At 37.7% G+C, this 19,435-nt stretch overlaps 1 protein-coding gene across 1 annotated transcript; it reads right to left on the bottom strand.

Annotated features, from left to right (window-relative positions):
• Positions 1–1,788: 1,788 nt before the first annotated feature.
• Positions 1,789–8,010, bottom strand: LOC148868682 (elicitor-responsive protein 1-like). The gene is made up of 5 exons (XM_088967387.1): positions 7,818–8,010; positions 7,519–7,584; positions 3,779–3,917; positions 3,271–3,406; positions 1,789–1,987 (listed from the first exon to the last, which is right to left on the bottom strand). The coding sequence occupies exons 1-5, from the start codon at positions 7,888–7,890 to the stop codon at positions 1,946–1,948; spliced, it is 456 nt and encodes a 151-aa protein (XP_088823513.1). The 5' UTR covers positions 7,891–8,010; the 3' UTR covers positions 1,789–1,945.
• Positions 8,011–19,435: the final 11,425 nt, after the last annotated feature.

Genomic DNA, 19,435 nt, shown 5'->3' with positions numbered 1-19,435 from the left:
TTTTTCATAAATGAGCGTTTTCTTAGTGTTAATAACATATAAGGTAACTTTTGGGGTTTAATATCAATAAACGTAATATTTTTAAAAAATTTTAGGTTAATTTTTTTAAAATAATATTAATAAAGGGCAAAAATACTATTTATCTTTTTCTTCTTGTCATTTGTTCACTAGAGCTGCCGTTCGCCATCGTCTCTGCCCACCTCTGCCTTCGCCTCCAGCAACATTGTCGGAGGTAGCGACGACGGCACTGGTGGTCATTCCTCTACCTGCCACTGCCACCACCTCTGTCTCCACCCATCTCCAACAACGTTGCCAGAGGCGGAGGCAGAAACCACTAGTGCCGCCACCACCACCTCTGCCTCTGGCCACCTCCAGCAACATTGCCGGAGGCGGAAGTGACAGCGGGCGATAACAAACAATAGTGGATAGCGGTGGCGGGTGGTGGCGAACGATGGCTCTGATGAACAAATGGGAAGAAGAAGATGAACAATATTTTTATCCTTTATTGATATTATTTTTAAAAAGTTAGCATTTTTTTGAAATTTTTTTAAATATATTATTTTTATTGAAATTAAACCCCAATAGTTACGCTTATATGCTACAAACCCTTTTTCTTATATGTCATTTCATTCGGGAAAGAAGGGTAAAAAATAACTCAATTATCTCAAAATTTTGTTAATTACAAGTAGCACAAAGACTGTTCAAAAATCAAAAGTATTTCTAACATTCAACATGCCTATCTCAACACGTCAAGCTGACTAATTAAAACAGTCTTTTTGCTAATGAACTTCGTATAATAAGGTGCTTAGTTAATGGTATATGCTCTTTGCGAATATATATAAAGGTGGTCACCCCTCCACTTGGTTAGAATTAATGAATTGTTTCTATACATTACATATGAATATATTTAAGGGTGTTAATGGACTGGTTTTGGATTGAATCCCGTTCAGTTCAATATCAATTTGGATGGATTGGACGGACTAACATTATATATTAGATTGGATTAATCTGGTCCAAAATATTTATTAGATTGGATTGGACTTGGTGCATCTGTAATAAAATTATATTGGATTGGATTGGATTAAGCCAATATCTAGTCCATTGAATTGGACCGATCCAAATTGATCCAAAACATTCATTGATTTGGATTGGACCTAATCCATTTATAATGGACTCACATTAGATTGGATCGAATTGGATCAAATCCAGTCCAATTGACACCCCTAAATATATTGAGTCCAAAAATAAACTATAAACAAAAAGGTGATTGTGGTTCTCTGTTATTTGTAAGATTCAATTTATTTTTAAGGATTCTATATTCTTGAAGACCATAAGTAATATTATCATTTGGATGACCCAAACACAAAAAAAACCGAGATCATGCAGTAAAATTCTTTGCACTAAGATGATCCATGGGTTCCACCTTGTCATCAGTACTGTTATTGATCTTAATTACCTATAAGTAATATTATCATTTGGATAAACCCAAACAAATTAAAAAAAACAAAAACCGAGATCATGCAGTAAAATTCTTTGCACTAAGATGACCCATGGGTTCCACCTTGTCATCAGTACTGTCATATTGATCTTAATTACCTATATCGTGTCATTTCAAGGGTTCCACCATGTCGATCTTTAGGGAGAAGTTTGAGAGAGTTGCAATAAAATAATTGATTGTCTACTACATTTTCTCAAAGAAGAGAAAAATAATAAAGGGGGAAATGAGCATAGGGTATAAAAGCTAAAGTTTTGGCGTATTTGTATTCACTGTATGACATATAGCGAATATTATGCTATAAGATCACCACATTTTTATTAATAAGTTTACAAGTGTTATGACATATAACATCAATCACTTTTATTATTGAACAAAAACATTATTCACTTATATTTTCATATACTATGCTTAATAAGGCAATAAGTCGATATATATACATAGTTATAGTTATGCGCCCCAAGCTCTAGATCCCGGTCCACATTCCAGCACCTGTCATTTCCAACCATCAACAGCAAGTACATCATCAAATCGTAATTTTAATGTACTTAATACATTTTTCTTACAATACTTTTTGGAATACCAATTAAGTTAGCAATTCAGATCTCCTGTTCACATGAATTCAAGAATTCTACCGACACGACACGAAGGTTCAAAATATTGATGTCATTAATGACGTATCAGACATTTGGATACTTGTTCTTTTATTTTTTTTTTACTTTTTTAAATTGGTTCAGGGAACCAGTTTAGGACCTTTCCATCCCCTGAACCAATCAGACCCTTGATACATTCACTGTAAGGACGTATCGAAAAGATCTCGAAACAATATAGACCAATACGTAACGATACTTTGAACTTTACATGACACTATAGTTGTTCATTGGCAACATTTCTTCATAAATGATAATATGGATTACAATTACAACACTGCTCTTACCTGGCATGTTTTGGGGTCATAACAGTATTGCCTTTATCGTAGTTACCATCTTCTATATATACATATATGAGGATTCAAACTAACTAATTAAATGGAGTTCTTCAATTAATAAAATTCCTTCACCACCTACTTTGAATGACCAAACTAAATACTAGGGCTTCAAATCATATTTGATTGTCTGAGTTCAAATTTCATCCAGTTAAGGATAATTTGAATTAATTAAATTCATTTTTAATTGGATGAAATAGGAATCCCACCCTTATCGGTTTTATATTAGTAAATCTGGTTTGATTATTGTAGTTTTATAAAAAACTCTTTAGGTTAAAGTTGCATACAAGTTATTTTCATTTCAGTTTGTTCATGGTATACATTATCAAAATCATTTTTAATTCATTGTGTTATTGGTATATAATATTTTGATCATTTCAATTTTACTTTTGTTATTCAATTATTGCATCCAAGATATAATTGAACCAAATTTGGATTTACCTATACCCAAAACAATTCAATCCATTTGAAACCTATTAACTATTTTTTTTCTTATTTTTGGCATTTATTTGAACCCTTAAAGGGCATTCTACAATATGATGACATGTTTTATTTTTTAAAACAAAAACTACCACATGGTTGGTTTTGTTTTCGAAAGCAAAAATAATATAATTTTTTTATGTAATAGTTGTTTTTATTTTCAAAAACAAAACCAACCACGTTGTGTATAATACATTGATATCCCCTATATATTTTATATTTTTTCTGCTGACACGGAAATTGCTTTTGTTTTTATAAACAAAACATTTTGCGGAACACGTAGTGGCAGTTGTGGACTCAGCGTTCATACCTTTGGTTTGAAAGTAAACCCCACTTGAATCTCTCCACTTCGTGCCCCATTGGCTCCAACGACACTGTACCTGCAAGGTCCCACGGTGGCCATTCCCTTCTCCACTCCTAACGCCACCAAGTCTCTTACATCAATCCTGCATCAACAATTGAAGTTGTAAATGCACCAAAAAGAAGCCATTTTTTTTTTTCACCAAATGACAATTATGGTTGTTTTTGCTTTCGGTGTAAATATTTATTGATGTATAAGTATATTCAACACCGATCAGTTTAAACGAGTGAATCATTATAACTGTGCAAATATTTATATTGATTTAATCAATACTAGATTTACATCAATTATCAATGTAAAATTCAACCCTAAGTAAAAGTTATATATAAAACTACATTTCATCCAAAAGACAAATTTACATTGATTTTTTTATATAAAACTACATTTCATCCAAAAGCTAACTATAATAATCACTTTGTATTCGTAATTAATTAAAAGGAAATCGTTTCATTCTTACATGGTTTGTCCAACAGAGTCATCGTGGGAGAATTTGTCTTTGTCCATGACTCGAATGGTGAGAATGTATTGATCATCTTCCTCTGGGTACTGCACCCAGTGACTGAATTTCTCGTTCCATACAGGATTGGCACCTTGACCTGCATATTCCATGCAAACCACAATTTAATTATTCTATATTCCATTCAAAGTTTTGTTTCTGATCCCATGCAATTAAAACCATCGAATCTTTTTTTTTTCCCTTCTAAGTCCATTTCACGTTATACATCAATCTAGAATATTCTATATTCTTTGCTTTTTCCATACAATTACAATCCTGTTTTCTTAGAGCAATTATTAATTAAGGAAAAGCGATACAGTCAACGATAAATTATTCTCAAATCTTCGGGTGTTCTCCACAAATATTTAGCTCGAGTTTACTTACCAACTTCTGTTCAGGGATGTTTGTTGATCATGAAAGAGATAGAATGAAGAAATAGATGTTTTATAAAAATACCTTAATAATATAAAACACTAATTACATATTATTTTGAAATTGACGTTTTCTTTTTTTTTTTTTTTTTTTACTTTTTTAACATGTTTTCAACTTTTTATTCCCATCTTGATGTTATGACCAATTAAAAAGAATTTATTTCTTTAAAAAGTGTAATTGAGGCTCCATTTTATAATTTCCTACTCTGGCCAAATCAATTTTATTTGTGATAAGTACAAACATGAACCCAAGATTAAAATTTATTTTATTTATATTAGGGAAATTGTCTAAAGCTCACCATGAGTTTTATGCATTTCTCTTAAATTCACCATAACTTTTCAAAATGTCTAAAACTCACCATGTCACTAACTTGACGTTAAAGAGACTAACGGGTGTTAATGTATTACCATTTACCTTCATATAAAAATGTAAAATATATACAAAATAAATTAGTGAGTGTTAATATATTACCATTTTAATATTTAGACATAAAAAAGGAAAGGGTTCAAAAAAATCAAATATAAAATACATAAAAACATAGAAATTACAAAAAATATAAAAAATTAAAGAAATTGCAAACAAAATAAAAAATTATTTTTAAATTATAGAAACTATAGAAATTGAAAAAAAAATCAGAAAATAAAAATTATAGAAAAAAAACAAAAATTGTTATTTACGCTGACATGGATACCTCTGTTAAGAAGCCTTAACAGTACAGTAATGAACGGGTGAATTTTAAAAAATAAAATTTTATTAACATAATAAGTTTTAGATATTTTAAAAAGTTATGGTGAATTTAAAAGAAATGTTAAGAACTCATGACAAGTTTTAAAGAATTTTCATTTATTGACCAGCTTTGAGTGTAAAAAACTTTACTCTTATCTTGAATAAGTTATATTAGGTAAGTCGAATAAAAGAATTATTATTTGACCAAAATTCCGTGGAAACCAAAGCTCAAGAGTAATGTACCTAATAGAAACAAAATGGAGGGAATTATTTAAAACAAATTAATTAATTCGTACGCCCTTTCTAGAATGTTGCCCGAAGGACCTACCGGTGGGGATTAATTCAGCCCATGCATTGTCTGAAGGCACTGCCACATGGCTGTTGTACGATGAACTTTGTATCTTTAATTTATTTCCTTTTTTTTTTTTTTTCTTTTTCATCCTAAAGTTTACAAAAAGAAGCAAATGAACCCCAAAAATACGACGGACAAGATTGATGCTAATCATCATCCAGAATAATAATAATGTGCCAATAATAAATATTCCGTAGACCAGATATGAGGAGTACTCTGTGGTCCCTAGTATGCTGCTATGAGACATTAGTTTGTGGCCCATGTAATCAACTTGAAAGCCCACTAACATCGAAATATTCGATAGCATCTGGACACCTGGATCGATTATAACCACAACCCTTGCTGAGGTCGTAGTGGTATCCCATACCATGTTGTCTTTGTCTTTAAGCTTTTCTTGATTCTACCGTCTCTATCTTTCTTTGGCGATGAAGGAAGAATTGATTCTACCTCTTTTTCGGTTTTCACGCAATAGTTCAAGTTCTCTCTCTGTGGAATAAGGTGGCAAGGCATTTCACATTAATTTGCCCGGATTCAAGGCATGGTGTTCAAACTTTGAACCTAATCACGGTGGTTTTCAAATCTGGATCGGACCGGACGGTCAGATCAGAAAAATTGGGAATGGTTAGGTGATTAGTTTCGGTTTTTTCAAAATCGAAAATTTACTAAAAACCATTGATTTTGGTCAATTAATCGCTAATTTGGACGATTAATTGTTTGAATAATTTTGACTATTTTTTCGACCATTCGATTTAAACGATTGGACCATTCGACCTAATAACCGGACCCTGACCAATTTGATCTCCAGATCATTTTTAAAAACCATGCTAATCACATATTCACAATTCGATCCAAAGATTTGAGACTCATTAGGAATCGGATCCTATTTTCTATTGTAGACATTCCTTCAATATTTCAGCAAACTGCTTATAAGACAATCAATTCCTCTTTTTTGTTTAAAATTTATTAGTAAGAAGGGACGTGGCCCTTTCTTACTCACTTTCTCTACCCTCACATATACAAACACGATATCACATATACAAACACGGTTTGCCCGGCCCGAAATATCACATATACAAACACGATAAAGTTTGCCACTTGCCACCCTAAATTATTTATCCCACTACCATGTCTATGACCTAGTTTGGCCCGTCAATCTGCAGCAAAGTTAAGTTAGCTGAAAACATGAAAATAAATTACATCCAGAAAATTTACTGCAAATTTCATGGCACTCTTCTATAATCAATAATTGTTCTGACGCTCCATGGAGTAGGACACTTTGAACTTTTTTTCTTCTTTTATATTATGTATATATGTACCTAATTAGGCTTAAATCATTTTATTGTTTTGAACAGGATTTTGTCAATAAAATGCGGTAATTCATACCAGTTGTTAGGCGAATTAATGAGCAAATTAGCTGGTTGGTTAGGTCTCCTATTTGTTGTCGCCCATACTTGTAATTAAATCTCGCCTACACCATTTTGGGGGGTTATGGTGATCCCCCCTCCGGGCTAGCTGTTTAGCCCTATATCTAAAGAGAGAGAGAGAGAACTCCCTATCATACCTAACCCAGACCCAACATTATGACCCAAAACTGATCGAACTTTAAGATAATATATAAACAATAAGAATATAGTTAGTCAATTTCACAAACAATAAGGATAGTTTAAGAGATTTATCTTTATCTATAATAAGGTTTGGATCGGATTCATCAAGTAAAAACCAAACCAAACCATTAACAGTACCGTCCACATGTCTCCAATCACACAATCTAGCTAGCAAAGCAGTGGTGGGTTGCCTTGAACATGAAATATAAGTATACTATACATCATTTTGTAGCCTAAAAGATGCATACTATATACCCTCGATCTATTGGTTTTATTTATTGATTCACTTGGGCACATGTAAAGACGGAGGAAATTAACCAACAGTTTCCGTGAAAATAACACTATATTATGAATATGATGGTTCTCAAAGCAAATGGTTTTCAGAAAACAAGTAACTAGCTACTACTTGAAGGAATTAATATATTCAAATCAATTTTCTGAAAAGAGTGCCGGGCCTTTTGATTCAAATCTCAAGTTGCCATATATTTGCTTCAGGTGTCAACCGGTATGCTTTGCAAGTCACAGACAAACATCAGAGAACTTAATTTGAATACCATTTCCTAAGAAAATCATCCGTTTTCTCTTACCTCGAGCGACGTTACTCCTCAGCTTTTGGTTTTTGTATTCAAAATAAACGTAGGGATCCATCTCACCTGTAAATATTTTAAAAGTTTTTGAAAGGTTATGAAGGAAAGTAAAAATAAATAAAAAGATAACATATATAAAACGCCTTTCTGATTGAAAAGAAAGTTAAGAAATGAATACAAAATAAAAATAATAATAATAATAATAATAAAATAGAAAGCTAAGAAATTAAGGTTTTTAAATTGTTGGTAGTAGCGAGCGTCGATACTTTGGTCGAGGGAGACAGAGAGAGTGAAATTACCCACGAAGTCTCTGTCGCCTCCCAAGTTTGTTGCATCGACGAGCAACAGTTCCAATATTCCACCGATCGGCATCTCCCTTGCTCTCTGATCTTCCCTCCTCTCCTCTTAGTTGCTCTGTATTTGTGTTTCAGTCTAGTCTTGCATTGTTATATATATATATATAAGTTCCTTTTGTTTGGGCATGGATCGGTCACCCTTGAATTATACCTTCTTTGACATATAAGGCACGTAGATTCTTGTGAAAATTAATTTGGATATGTTTGGTTTGATGGAAAATAAGAGAAAAACATATAAGCATGGTTTTTAAAACCAATATGGAGAACGAACCGGTCAGGGGTCCGGTTCCTGGGTCGAATGGTTCATACGGTTAACTGCCCAGGTCAGCGGTTTCTGATCAAAATCAACGTTTTTTAGAAAAAATCCAGTTTTCTGGAAAAACGGAACTGATCACCTGACCGGTTCCTAGTTTTTCCAATCTGACCGCCTGGTCCGGTCCAGTTTTGAAAACCATGCATATAAGAGAAAAACATAAAGTTGAGAGAAATTTGTTAGTCTTTCCAATTCTTTCTTATTTTCTATTAAAGCAAATACAGCTTAAGGGTGAGGACCAATGTTATAACCAAGGTTTTTAAAACCGACCCGGAGAACAAACCGATAAGAAATCCAGCTCCTGGGTCGAATAGTCTGACCATTTGAACCAAATGGTCAGTCAGTTCTGATAAAAAATTAATAATAATAAAAAAAATGATCAAAACCGTTCAATGATTTAACCACCTGGGTCAACGATTTGCTGACCAAATCAATATATTTTTGTAAATATCCGGTTTTGGGGCATATTATATTTTCTTTATCAGCTTCAAAATAATTTTCCAAATCAAATACACTTCCATTGGCCTATCCAATTAATTAATCATCTCAATACTGTATTCTCTAGGCCTCTAGAGTCACTTTCCAGTTTCCATATACAACATTTTTTTGGGCTTTCATCAGTTGAAAATCCTACTAAGTACAAACCTAGTTTATAAAATCAGTTTTTTCACAATTATCACAACCGGATGGAACCATTTTCGACTCCATATTTTCATGAAATTTCCTGTTTTGCTGCTGGAAACAGGAAACTATTGACCAATGTTTTAAACACATTAATTATATTGTTCCCTCTTCAAATCAGCCCCCCACAACGTCTCACTGGCCACAGCACACCCCGTCATGTATTAGAAATATTTTCTGATAATAATACTATAAATGATAATATTATCATCGGAAGATGTTCCCAATATACGGCGAATATATACTAAAGTTATTGGGGGCAATCTTGTGGGGAATTGATTTGATCTCCTCTTAACTACCTTCCAAGATAGGATTGTAGAATTTGGTATTGTTTTATGACATTAATGATCTGAAGGGGAAGGATTATAACCTGGATGAATTGAAATAAACAATGGTATTCTGGGTTTGGTTGGTTATCTTGCTCGTGCTTAGGAGTTAGGATTGATGTAGTAAGGAGGGCCTGTCGCCATAAATTAAGTATGGAGGTATCGGATTAAATATGCATAATTGCAGCCTCTATTGTAAGTTCAATGGGGCCAAAATCCAACAGCTAAGGGCCTATTTGGCATGTCTTTCTGAAAAGATATTCTGGTAGCTCTGACATGTAAAAGACGCATTGAGCTTTTGCATGAAGATCTGAGTAGTTCGAAGTATATTTGGTAGATGCATGTCTTTTTGTACGTATTTTTATGTCTTTCTGTGAGAATAAAACACGAAAGATGTGGAAAGCTTCATTTAAAGCTTTCCGAAATCAGTCCAAAATAGATTTTTTGCATTTTTTCAGCATTCCGTTTTTTGACGATTAGATCTTTCGCGAACCAAATGAGAATAAACCGAACATTAATCTTTCTGATTTATAAACAGCCGAAAACCGAAAAAAAAGATGCACCAAGCCCTAAGATGATCACTCAACATTTGGCATTCCTCCAAAAATAGAGACACGTGATCAAATCTGCATAGTTACAGCCTCTGTTGATTTTACCTTCATCCAGCTAACCTACTCTTTATTATCTGATTGTAGCAGAAGTCCCACCTTCACCAGCGTCTGGGGAATGGGGAATGGCTAGGCCCCGTTGTGTAGTACATCCACCTACCAATACCGAGGAAATTAAAACACAATATTTAAATGGATTGGAAGAACAGTTGTCAAACAAATTGATATCAATATTAGAATATGGATCGATCTTCATTATTTAACCCACTTATCCACATTCAACTAACCCAAACCAATCCAATTGCCACCCCTACCTCCTTCCTCATTTTATCTTCTTTCTCTATATATACACCAGTGACACACACCTTCATCTCATTCTTTTTTATGTGAGCAAGCTGTTAGCTAGGACCAGTTTATACTTTGGAGAAAGCTTTGGCTGTCCATGGTCAACAGCCTCTGCTGTCTACTGGCTCTCTCCATGAGAGTGATGTCCACCTAGCCATGCCTCCAACACTTTGATGTTCATACATACATATGAACATACACACACGTAGAGCTCCAACTTGACCATTTCATTGTAATCAATCAATTAATTGTTTAAAAGAAACGAGCTAGAGTGGCTAGTATTTGCAAATCTCTTTCATGAAATGCAACTTGGTGGATTATTGCCAATTTGAAGGTCCTACATCCAAGTGTACGCTACCATCATGCGCCAAATGACAAAACTATATAATTGCTTTTAGATTGACAATCATTTAGAATTTGGATCTCTATTATCATTTCTTTGTTTTGGTTTAACTTAAGTATCATCTAAATGGGAATGGGCTGGCCCAACAGGTATCAAGGCTTTCCCTTCCAGAATCAGATTTAATCACCATGAGAACCGGGAACCGGTGGCTTTTTCGGGCCCCGGTTAAATACAGTTTTGGTGGGTTGAACAGGGAAACCGCCTGGTTAACCGGCAAAACCGAGACCCATAGAGTATTCCGGTTTTTAGTCCAGTCCGTGTCTTAAAACGTTGATTTACCTGCGCCGGTCGCATCTTAAATGAAATACAATATTAGTTTGTTGGTGTTTGTTTGGGCTGAATTTGGATTTTGGGATGTCGAGAATCGTTGTTGGCCAGTTGAGTTGGATTTGGATGGGCCTGGGCTTGGCCAATCTGGTGATGAATAGATTAGTTCCAAATGATCCTAGTCTTGAGACTTTACTCGCCACCCATATCTGCTTGCGTTTTGGAACACGCCAACTACAGCCAATGAGATTCTTGGGCAAGGGTGGATAGATGTGGGCACACCGGCCCATTGACCATAAAGCTGCCACCGTATGAAGCTTGGCCATGTTCTTTGTCACATATGGAGCAAGTGGTGAGCACTGTGGAAGCCTGAGATTTCTTTTCCTTCTGCTTGAGCCTAACTGATAAGAGAAAGGATTTTCGAGTGACCAGTTGGAAGCTGAACCCGAATAGAGCAATTTGCAGGATTTAATAAGCATGCAGATATAGAATTTATAAACTTGAATATATATGCACTGGGGTGTTTTAATTTTTAATTTTTAATTTCTAATTTCTAGGGGAAAAGGACAAAGAGTACTAAGGTTCAAATTCAGTGGAAATGACAAAAGGTCGAGTCCAAGGCATATAGAAATTCACCGAACCAATTGGCATTTAGCATTTCGTTGAAAAAGTAGTTCTTTTTTTTTTTCATAATTTTCTATAGCCATGCATGAAATATGTCACTCTAGAGATGCAGCGCTAGATGACGAAAGACAACATGAACATGAGAAGGGAAAGCAAGCAATTCAATGTATCCTTTGGGGCATGGACAGAGCCAAATGATGCATGGTATCGTCCTTGGTTTTTCAGTCAAGTAGCTAACCCGAATAGCATCCTCCATGTGTAAAAGAGAGCTTAATTACCGACAGGAGTCCATTGGTTGTGGGGTCAGAGTGAGGAAGTCACGTTACCTTGGAGCAGGCCTGACACTGACTCTTGACATCTCCCTCGCCCTTTGTAATGGTGGACTGGTGGGGGCCTATCTCAACGGCCCACTAATTAGGGAGGATGCATCTGACAAACAAACACTCCCCCTCGCTGCGGAATTGCCAGGCAACATGGATGGCCCATGTAGAGGCCCCTAAGAGGACGTCTGTAAAGCGCTAAAGAGCCTGTCCCTGCCCTGGGGCTGGGCAATCACAAATTCACAACTTGCCCAAAGCTGTGTCCTTGTGTGATCTCTGTGACCCAATATTCCTAAGCTTATTCTCATCCTAGGAAAGTGAATTTCATAAGGACGTTCCCCAGTGAAGATATACTATGCATCACTTGATCCATGAATTCAATAAGTTCATTTAGAGGGAAAGTTGGTGATTCTAAATTGATTAATGGTTGTATAACCTGAATTAAGCCAATGCTTATTAGTTTGTCATTTAGGCCAAGAAAAAAAATTGACCATTTTAATCATAAAAACTATTATTAAAAGGACAATTTTGTCTCATTAAAATGTTGTTAATTCTTTTTCCTAGTGAAAAAGTTATTTATCTACATGGAAAATAGGTATTGTTTACATGAATACTTGGAAAAGTAATACCTAGAGAAAGTAATTTTTTATGCATTTCACATAAATCTTAAAAAGAATATAAATATCTTGATCAATGGGAACTACACTTATTCACAGGCCGGGTTTTAGGCCCAATTTTACACTGTCTCGGGTTCAGGCTCAGGGTTCAGGCCAGGCCCAATAGAATTTTGACAAAAGGCAAATCCAAACCTGGCCATGAACAGATCTAATTCAAACCAAAAATAACAAGACCTTAGATATATTTATTTCGAACTTTAGTTTTTTCAAGCTGCAGTATTTGAGTTGCGTAGTCTTACCTCTTCTATGATGAAGGCGTTGTTTTTGTTGTCATGTGGATCAAAACAAACTAAACTAGTTTCAAGAGTTCTGCATCCATTTTCAAGACAAACAAATAGAGGCTTTAATTGCTGAATAATATGCGGTGTGACTACTTTAGCCCAAAAGGCCAAAGTTTTTTGCTATATGATTTTTAAATCTAGTTACAAGTAGATTGCACTTCATCTCAGAAATTTGAAATTACAATTTCCTCCTAGTCTATTAGTAGTCCCCTATAAACCACATCCTATCCATGAATTTGATATTGATTCATAGTGAGGATTCATCCCACTTGTACAGTCGAGCTAAGATTTATAGGATAGACTTAACAGTAAAAACCCCTTTAATTTAGCCACTAAAAGACGAACCGACAAGAATTCAATTTATTGAAATACCCCTGAGTGGATTGATCAATTTTTAGTATTGAACTTATATATCCTTATCGTCATAAATATTTATTTATGTTGTAATGAATAAAAAAGAGCCATGACTTAGTAATTTCTTTATGTTATTTACTGAATAGAAATTTAGATTGATATTGCAGACAACAAAACATATCATTGTAGTAAACAAAACATATGTACGTGATTCAAGTAAAAAATGTGATTCAAATTTTGATTTTATATAATTTAGTTGAATAATAGCTTCACCACTTCTAGCTACTCATATCATTAAGGGCCTATCTAGGTGGGATTCAGTGTTGATTGAGTTCTGTGTTGAGCTTGCATTTCAAAGCCAGAAGGCAGTAAGCTGCTACATGAAATTCCATCCAAACGGGCATTAAAGATATTTCTATGACTATCATTTCCTTTAAAATTAGGGATGATAATTTTCTCTATTTCTTCGATCTCAATGGGGATACATCCCGAATTGGGCAAGGATGGGGATGATTCCCCCCCCCCCTCTCACAGGGATGGGAATGGGGAAATTTTCATTTCCGTTAGTAGGAATAGGGCGGGGATGGGGAGAGCATTCTCCGACCTGCGGGAACCCCAATCCCCGCTTCGTGAGATCCCTATTAACATATATGTATATATGCATGCATACGTTATATATAAATATATAAACATACATCTATATATTAATATTTTTAAAAATATGGTTGAATACATTTGAATATTTTCTAATATGATTGTAAATATTAATTATTTTATTTATTTTTTAAATAAAATAAAAATAAAAAAACAAAATGATTAACATCAGCGAATGAAGATCCCCACGGGATGGGGATGAAGATAACCTTATCTCCGTTGACGGGGACGAGGACGAAGATGGGGAGAGACTCCCCGTCCCGGCCCCGCTCCGCTGACATTCCTATTTAAAACCACAGTTTCGCAACAAATGAAGCCAAAGCCATTGAATGTAATTATTAAAACGCCCTCATTACCAATATTAGCATAATGGGGCCATATTTCTCTCTTGTTTCACTGCCTTTACATTTACTTTTGATTTACATCGATTGTGATTCAAATGAAAATACTTTTGTTTGTAGACACATACAAAGCTTTCAACCATCATTTTTTGAATGATATACATATCTGTTTTTCTTAATATTTTAGAGTTTAACCCCAACTCTGTTTGGGGGGGGGGGGGGGGGGCGGGGGTACAACTTTGCGATAGTTCACGCCATACCCTTGAAGGGCATAGTAGTAATTTTACAACTGCCATCTCTCTCATTCATTCTTCCATTGTCCTCACTCAATCCTCATCCTATAAATCCAACACGCCATCGCTCTTTCCTTCGCAATCTTGTATGTTGTATGACTCTCTCTCTCTCTCTCTCTCTCTCTCTCTCTCTCTCTCTCTCTCGTCTCAATCTCTCTGGCCAGTTACAACTAAGGAACATAAATACATCTTTGAAGCTCTCATCTTGTTTGTGTAAACAATGTCTGGTGTGTGGATATTTAACAAGAAGGGCGTGGCCCGTCTAATCTCCAACCCCACAAAAGAATCTTTCGAGCACAAAGAGCCGACTGTTCGGGGAGTCGCTACGGCACCAGGCGCCCGTCGCCGAATCCTGGTATACATCCCTTCGAACCAGGTAATCAAATCCTACGCTGAGCTGGAGCATAGCCTCCGAGAACTTGGCTGGAAGCGTTACGACAATGGCCAAAACCCCGATCTCATACAATATCACCGCTCGGAGACTTCGGTCCACCTCATTTCCCTCCCCAGAAACTTCGCCAACTTCAAGTCCACTCACATGTACGACATCGTCGTCAAGAATCGCTCTTACTTTGAGGTCCGAGACTACAGGCCTTAATTCAACTCCATCGCCTTTCCTCTCGTCATCCCACCTCTCTTTCCTTTTTTTGGGTTTTTAGGTTTGTCTCTTGATGAGCAGGGTTTTGGTTTTAGTTACTCGATGTAATAATACTACTTCTACCGACGATGATCTTAGTGTTTTACTTGGACGGAACGTAGATTTTTTATTTTTTTTCTTGGGCTTCTTAATTGTTCCACTGACTTTCTCTGCAACTCTCGTCTCTTTTCTATCTTTGCTGCTTTGGTTTGTTTCCCTACTTGTGATCTTATCTGATGCATGATTGATAATTTCATACTGCATGCTTGTACGCTCATCAGAATCAGAACAAGCAGGTGATGAATCTAATGATCAACCAAAATTTCAGAGAATCAGAGAAAAAACTAAACGACCCTCTCCGGTCTCGATGAATCAATATGCATGGGTTATTAGCCGTGTGATTAAGAGGGCCATGCAGCAAGATTATACATATACGGTTTATATTTTATATGACCGAATTTATAGATTAATTTTCATATTAGCTAAATGTTTAGGAAAAAAATCAAGTCAATTGCTTAGACATCTTCTCCCAGTGGAAAATGATCATGTGAGTTTGTCAGCATGACAACGTAAAAGCTGATTTCTTGTGCAGAATCTTCTTCTTCTTCAAACCTTTAACTTCTCTTTGAAAGCTTGTGCTAGTTTCCGGTGGGGTGTATCTCGTAGCCCTCGTGTCATAGTGTGAGACTACCATCTCCCGTGTTGGCCGTCTGATGGGAGGACGCGATGATCATAGCCAAGGAAAGTTTGCTTACTTTTTCAAGTGTACCGATATGATATCACCAGCATCATTTCTTTAAAACTGCAAACGTCTTTCCACGTTGATGGATCAATCTAAATAGTAATTTAATTGGCAATAGAGATGGATGCTTGTGTAATAAGTGATGATGATGAAGGGTAGTTTGGGCAGTATGGTAAGTTGCATGGTACGAATCTGAGAGGGATAGGCTACTGATTAGACGCATCGCCAGGCTCATCATATGTCAGTAACTTCAAACATATGTAGACCTGGTCAACCTTCAGCATCCACGCTCTCAATCTCTCTCTCCCGATCGCTCGCTCGGGACTGCGTCTCACCTCGTGTTGTGTCCGGCACGGCAGTCCGAGTACTCACAGCCAAAAGATTCCATCTCTGACTCCTCGGTGCACGCATGGGACGTATTTGGTATACGATGAACGGTGAATTGGCACGACTTAGCAATAAGGGATAGATAGGCGTGATCTGATCAAGGGGTGATAATTCAGTCAAGCGAATCCATTTTGTAACATTCAGCTTGGAGCTTGGGTATTTAGTTATCTCGGCGCAAAAAATTACTTCGGTGCAGAGGTACCTCGACATCCAATTCAGTTTGGGACTAAAGAATTGAAGTGGTAGTAAGGGGCTAGAGAGTCAAAATGTCACATGATCGACTCCAAAGGTCTCCCCAACGAGTTCAAAATTTTTCGGGATCATGATAAGACTCGTCCTATCTCTGCTTGAATCGGAGGTAAAACAATAAACCTTATCAACATACGGTTCTTTTTCAAAAACAGAACAAACCTTATTTGCATAGCTCGAAGATCTCGGAGATCTTTCTTAAGGCCCACGACTACTCCACTATATAAAGAAATGGAACCTCAAGGCAAAGGTACGCGTGATTATTCTACTCACTAGCATTCAAGTTCTCAAACAATCAGCTCGCATTCATAGCATAAGTACCGACTTAAGCATCGCAGCGACCTTGCCGGGTTAGCTATCCCGGGTTATCTGATTCACCATTTTGCAAATCGGTCCAGCTCGCCGCCCAATTGGAATTCGGATCACCTTCCAGCTAGGAGTAGCCAGATCTCGCACCATCAATTGGCGTCGTCTGTGGGAAATGATCGAAAAGGTCATCTCAACTTTATTTGCAATCTTATCTTTCAACTTACGTCGATGGACTCTTCCAGCAACATCGGAGAAAGTATTGAGATGAACGTCACCGGGGGGCAAGCTCAGCAATCAACCTTCCCCTAAGGTCCTACGGTATGCATCGACTAGTTTACTATTCTGCTTACAGTGTCCAGAATCCCCTCACTGTTCGTACCATAAAGCAGCATGCAAGTGAGCGTCCCACTTCCCCCAGTGGTGGGCGCAACTTTCTTTGAACCATCTGTGGTTCCCCCTGGAACTGGGCATTCCCAGCTCCATGACCTCGTTCAGTGCGTCCGGACAATTCATATCCAGATGCAGCAGGTCAAACAGTTTCAGCAATACTATTTGTATGAACAGTATTAGCACCAGTTCCCACCACTACAGCTGAACCAGCAACAAATTCCACCTCGGAACATCAACCGATCTCCCCATTGGGGTGAAGAGACCTCGCAAGTATCGATTCCTCCCAAGGGTCAGGTTTTGCCCCGTGGGAGGAGAGATGGTTAGCACACTCCTCCAATCTCGCAAGGAAATCTCAGAAACAGGTCTGGCGATAGTCATCCCAATAGGACCAATCTGCCTCTGCACTCCCAACAAGAAAACGATGGCTCGCTAGTAGATAATAATCAGTTCGGAGTTCGAGGTGTGAACTCAAGGTCGCCAAGAGATAATAACCAATTCAGAGTTCGAGGTGCGAACTCGAGGCAAGACCCCTCCGTCCTTCGCGATAGCTAGTGCGAGCCCCACAACCAAGAGAATCTAAAAGAAGGAACCAGGATCTACCTCGCAATAATGCCGAAATACCAGACCAGACTGAAGTCAGCAGTACCAACACTAAGCCAGTGAAGAAGCAGCAGTGGCAGCGTCGCAAGACACGCCGCCCCTCGGCCAGGAACAGTCCATCGGTGAAGCCAAGCCGGCAAGAAGAGCAAGCCAAAGGAAAGGAAGAAGTGTGCTCGAAGGCTACGAAGACTACGCCTCCATTACTTTGCCAATCATCCCCTCTGTCTCTCGAGCTCTTGGCAACTCCAATGCCAAAAGACTTCAAGGTGCCCTCGTTAGACAGGTATGACGGGTCGTTTGCCCCCAACGATCATGTGGACTATTTCCAATCTCAGATGCACCTAGTTGGGGCTGATGAGTCTTGAATGTGTGTGGCCTTCTCCACAACGTTTAGGAGGGTAGTCCGAACTTGGTATCGAAACCTCGCGCCTTGCTACATCAAAAGCTGGTCCCCGTTCGTCGGCTTGTTTACTACGCACTTCATTACCAGTAAGAACTGCCCGAAGTCACAAGAAAGCCTTCTGAACGTGGTTCAAAGGGAGGGAGAATCAATTCGAAACTATATAAAGCGCTTCAATGATACTTGCTTGCGGATACTAGACCTTGACCCAGCGGTACGACTCACCACGGAAAAGAAATGAATTACCCATAAAGAGTTCAAGTGGCAAGTGGTAGCTAACAAACCAAAAGATATCACTGAATTTCTCAAGTTAGCATATCAGTTCATCGGTACCGAGGAAGAGATCAACCAAAATATTAACAATCCATCGCCAAAAAAGAGAAAGAGAGAGAATGAAGGAACAAGCAATGGTGGGTAGAAAAGGAAGAAAAGCAAGTCCCCGAGTAGGGGAAGAAGCAAGTCAAGAAGTCGGTCCCCCTCACGCACTTGCAAGTCAGGTTGGTGCTCTAGGACCCCACCTATGGAGAGAACGAGCTATACGCCTTTGAATGCCAAGCGAGGAGAGATCTTAATGGCTATAAAGGACTCCTCCTTCCTCAAATGGCCTCCCAGGCTAAGGGAGACCTGGCAACAAGAAATCCAAATGTTTATTGCCATTTCCATTGAGATCATGAACACAACACAGAGAATTACAGGAATATTCACGATGAGATCGAGGAACTTATCTGTCGCGGGTACCTGAAGAACTTCATATTGCAAGAAGAAAGAGGACAAGCAGACCGGCAGATAGATCGATAGGGGAACCAGAGGAGAAATGGCCCCGAGGTCAATAGGCAGAATGAGAAACCACTGCGACAGTTGTTAGAGGAAAGACCGATCCGTGGGGTAATTAACATGATCATCGGCGGGTCCATCATCGTCGGATGTTCGCAATTAGAGAATGAAGGGGAGAACCTGCCAAAGCGACCTCGGCTCGAAGAACCAATCTACATCACCGATGACGATGCGCGCAAGATCCAATACCCTCACAATGATGCCTTAGTGGTGAAGCTAAGGATCAATGACTTCGAGGTACAACACATCTTTGTAGACTCAGGCAGCTCTGTAGATATACACTTTAAAGAGACCTTTGACAAACTACAGTTACAGCAGAGTGACCTGAAACTGGCAGATACTCCTTTGGTAGGGTTCAGCGGCGAGAAGGTTAGACCTCTTGGTCGAATCATAGTACCCGTGGAAGCTGGCACGTGGCCAAACATCGTGCAATTTGAGCACACGTTCCTAGTAGTAATGTCTCCCTCCCCCTACAACGCCATAGTTGGTCGGCCCATCGTGCATGTTCTACATGCAACAGTATCCA

Source organism: Nelumbo lutea, chromosome 2, assembly GCF_056320005.1.
Source record: "Nelumbo lutea isolate HS-2025 chromosome 2, American lotus-T2T, whole genome shotgun sequence".
NCBI lineage: Eukaryota > Viridiplantae > Streptophyta > Magnoliopsida > Proteales > Nelumbonaceae > Nelumbo > Nelumbo lutea.
Note: the sequence above shows the minus strand (reverse complement) of the source record. Positions and strands in the feature narration are given on the sequence as shown.

Coding starts and splice junctions, on each gene's coding strand:
- LOC148868682 (XM_088967387.1), bottom strand. CDS start 7,890: ATGCCGATCGGTGGAATATTGGAACTGTTGCTCGTCGATGCAACAAAC. Junction 7,585..7,817: donor AGGCGACAGAGACTTCGTGG/GTAATTTCACTC, acceptor AAATATTTACAG/GTGAGATGGATCCCTACGTT. Junction 3,407..3,778: donor GACTCTGTTGGACAAACCAT/GTAAGAATGAAA, acceptor TTGTTGATGCAG/GATTGATGTAAGAGACTTGG.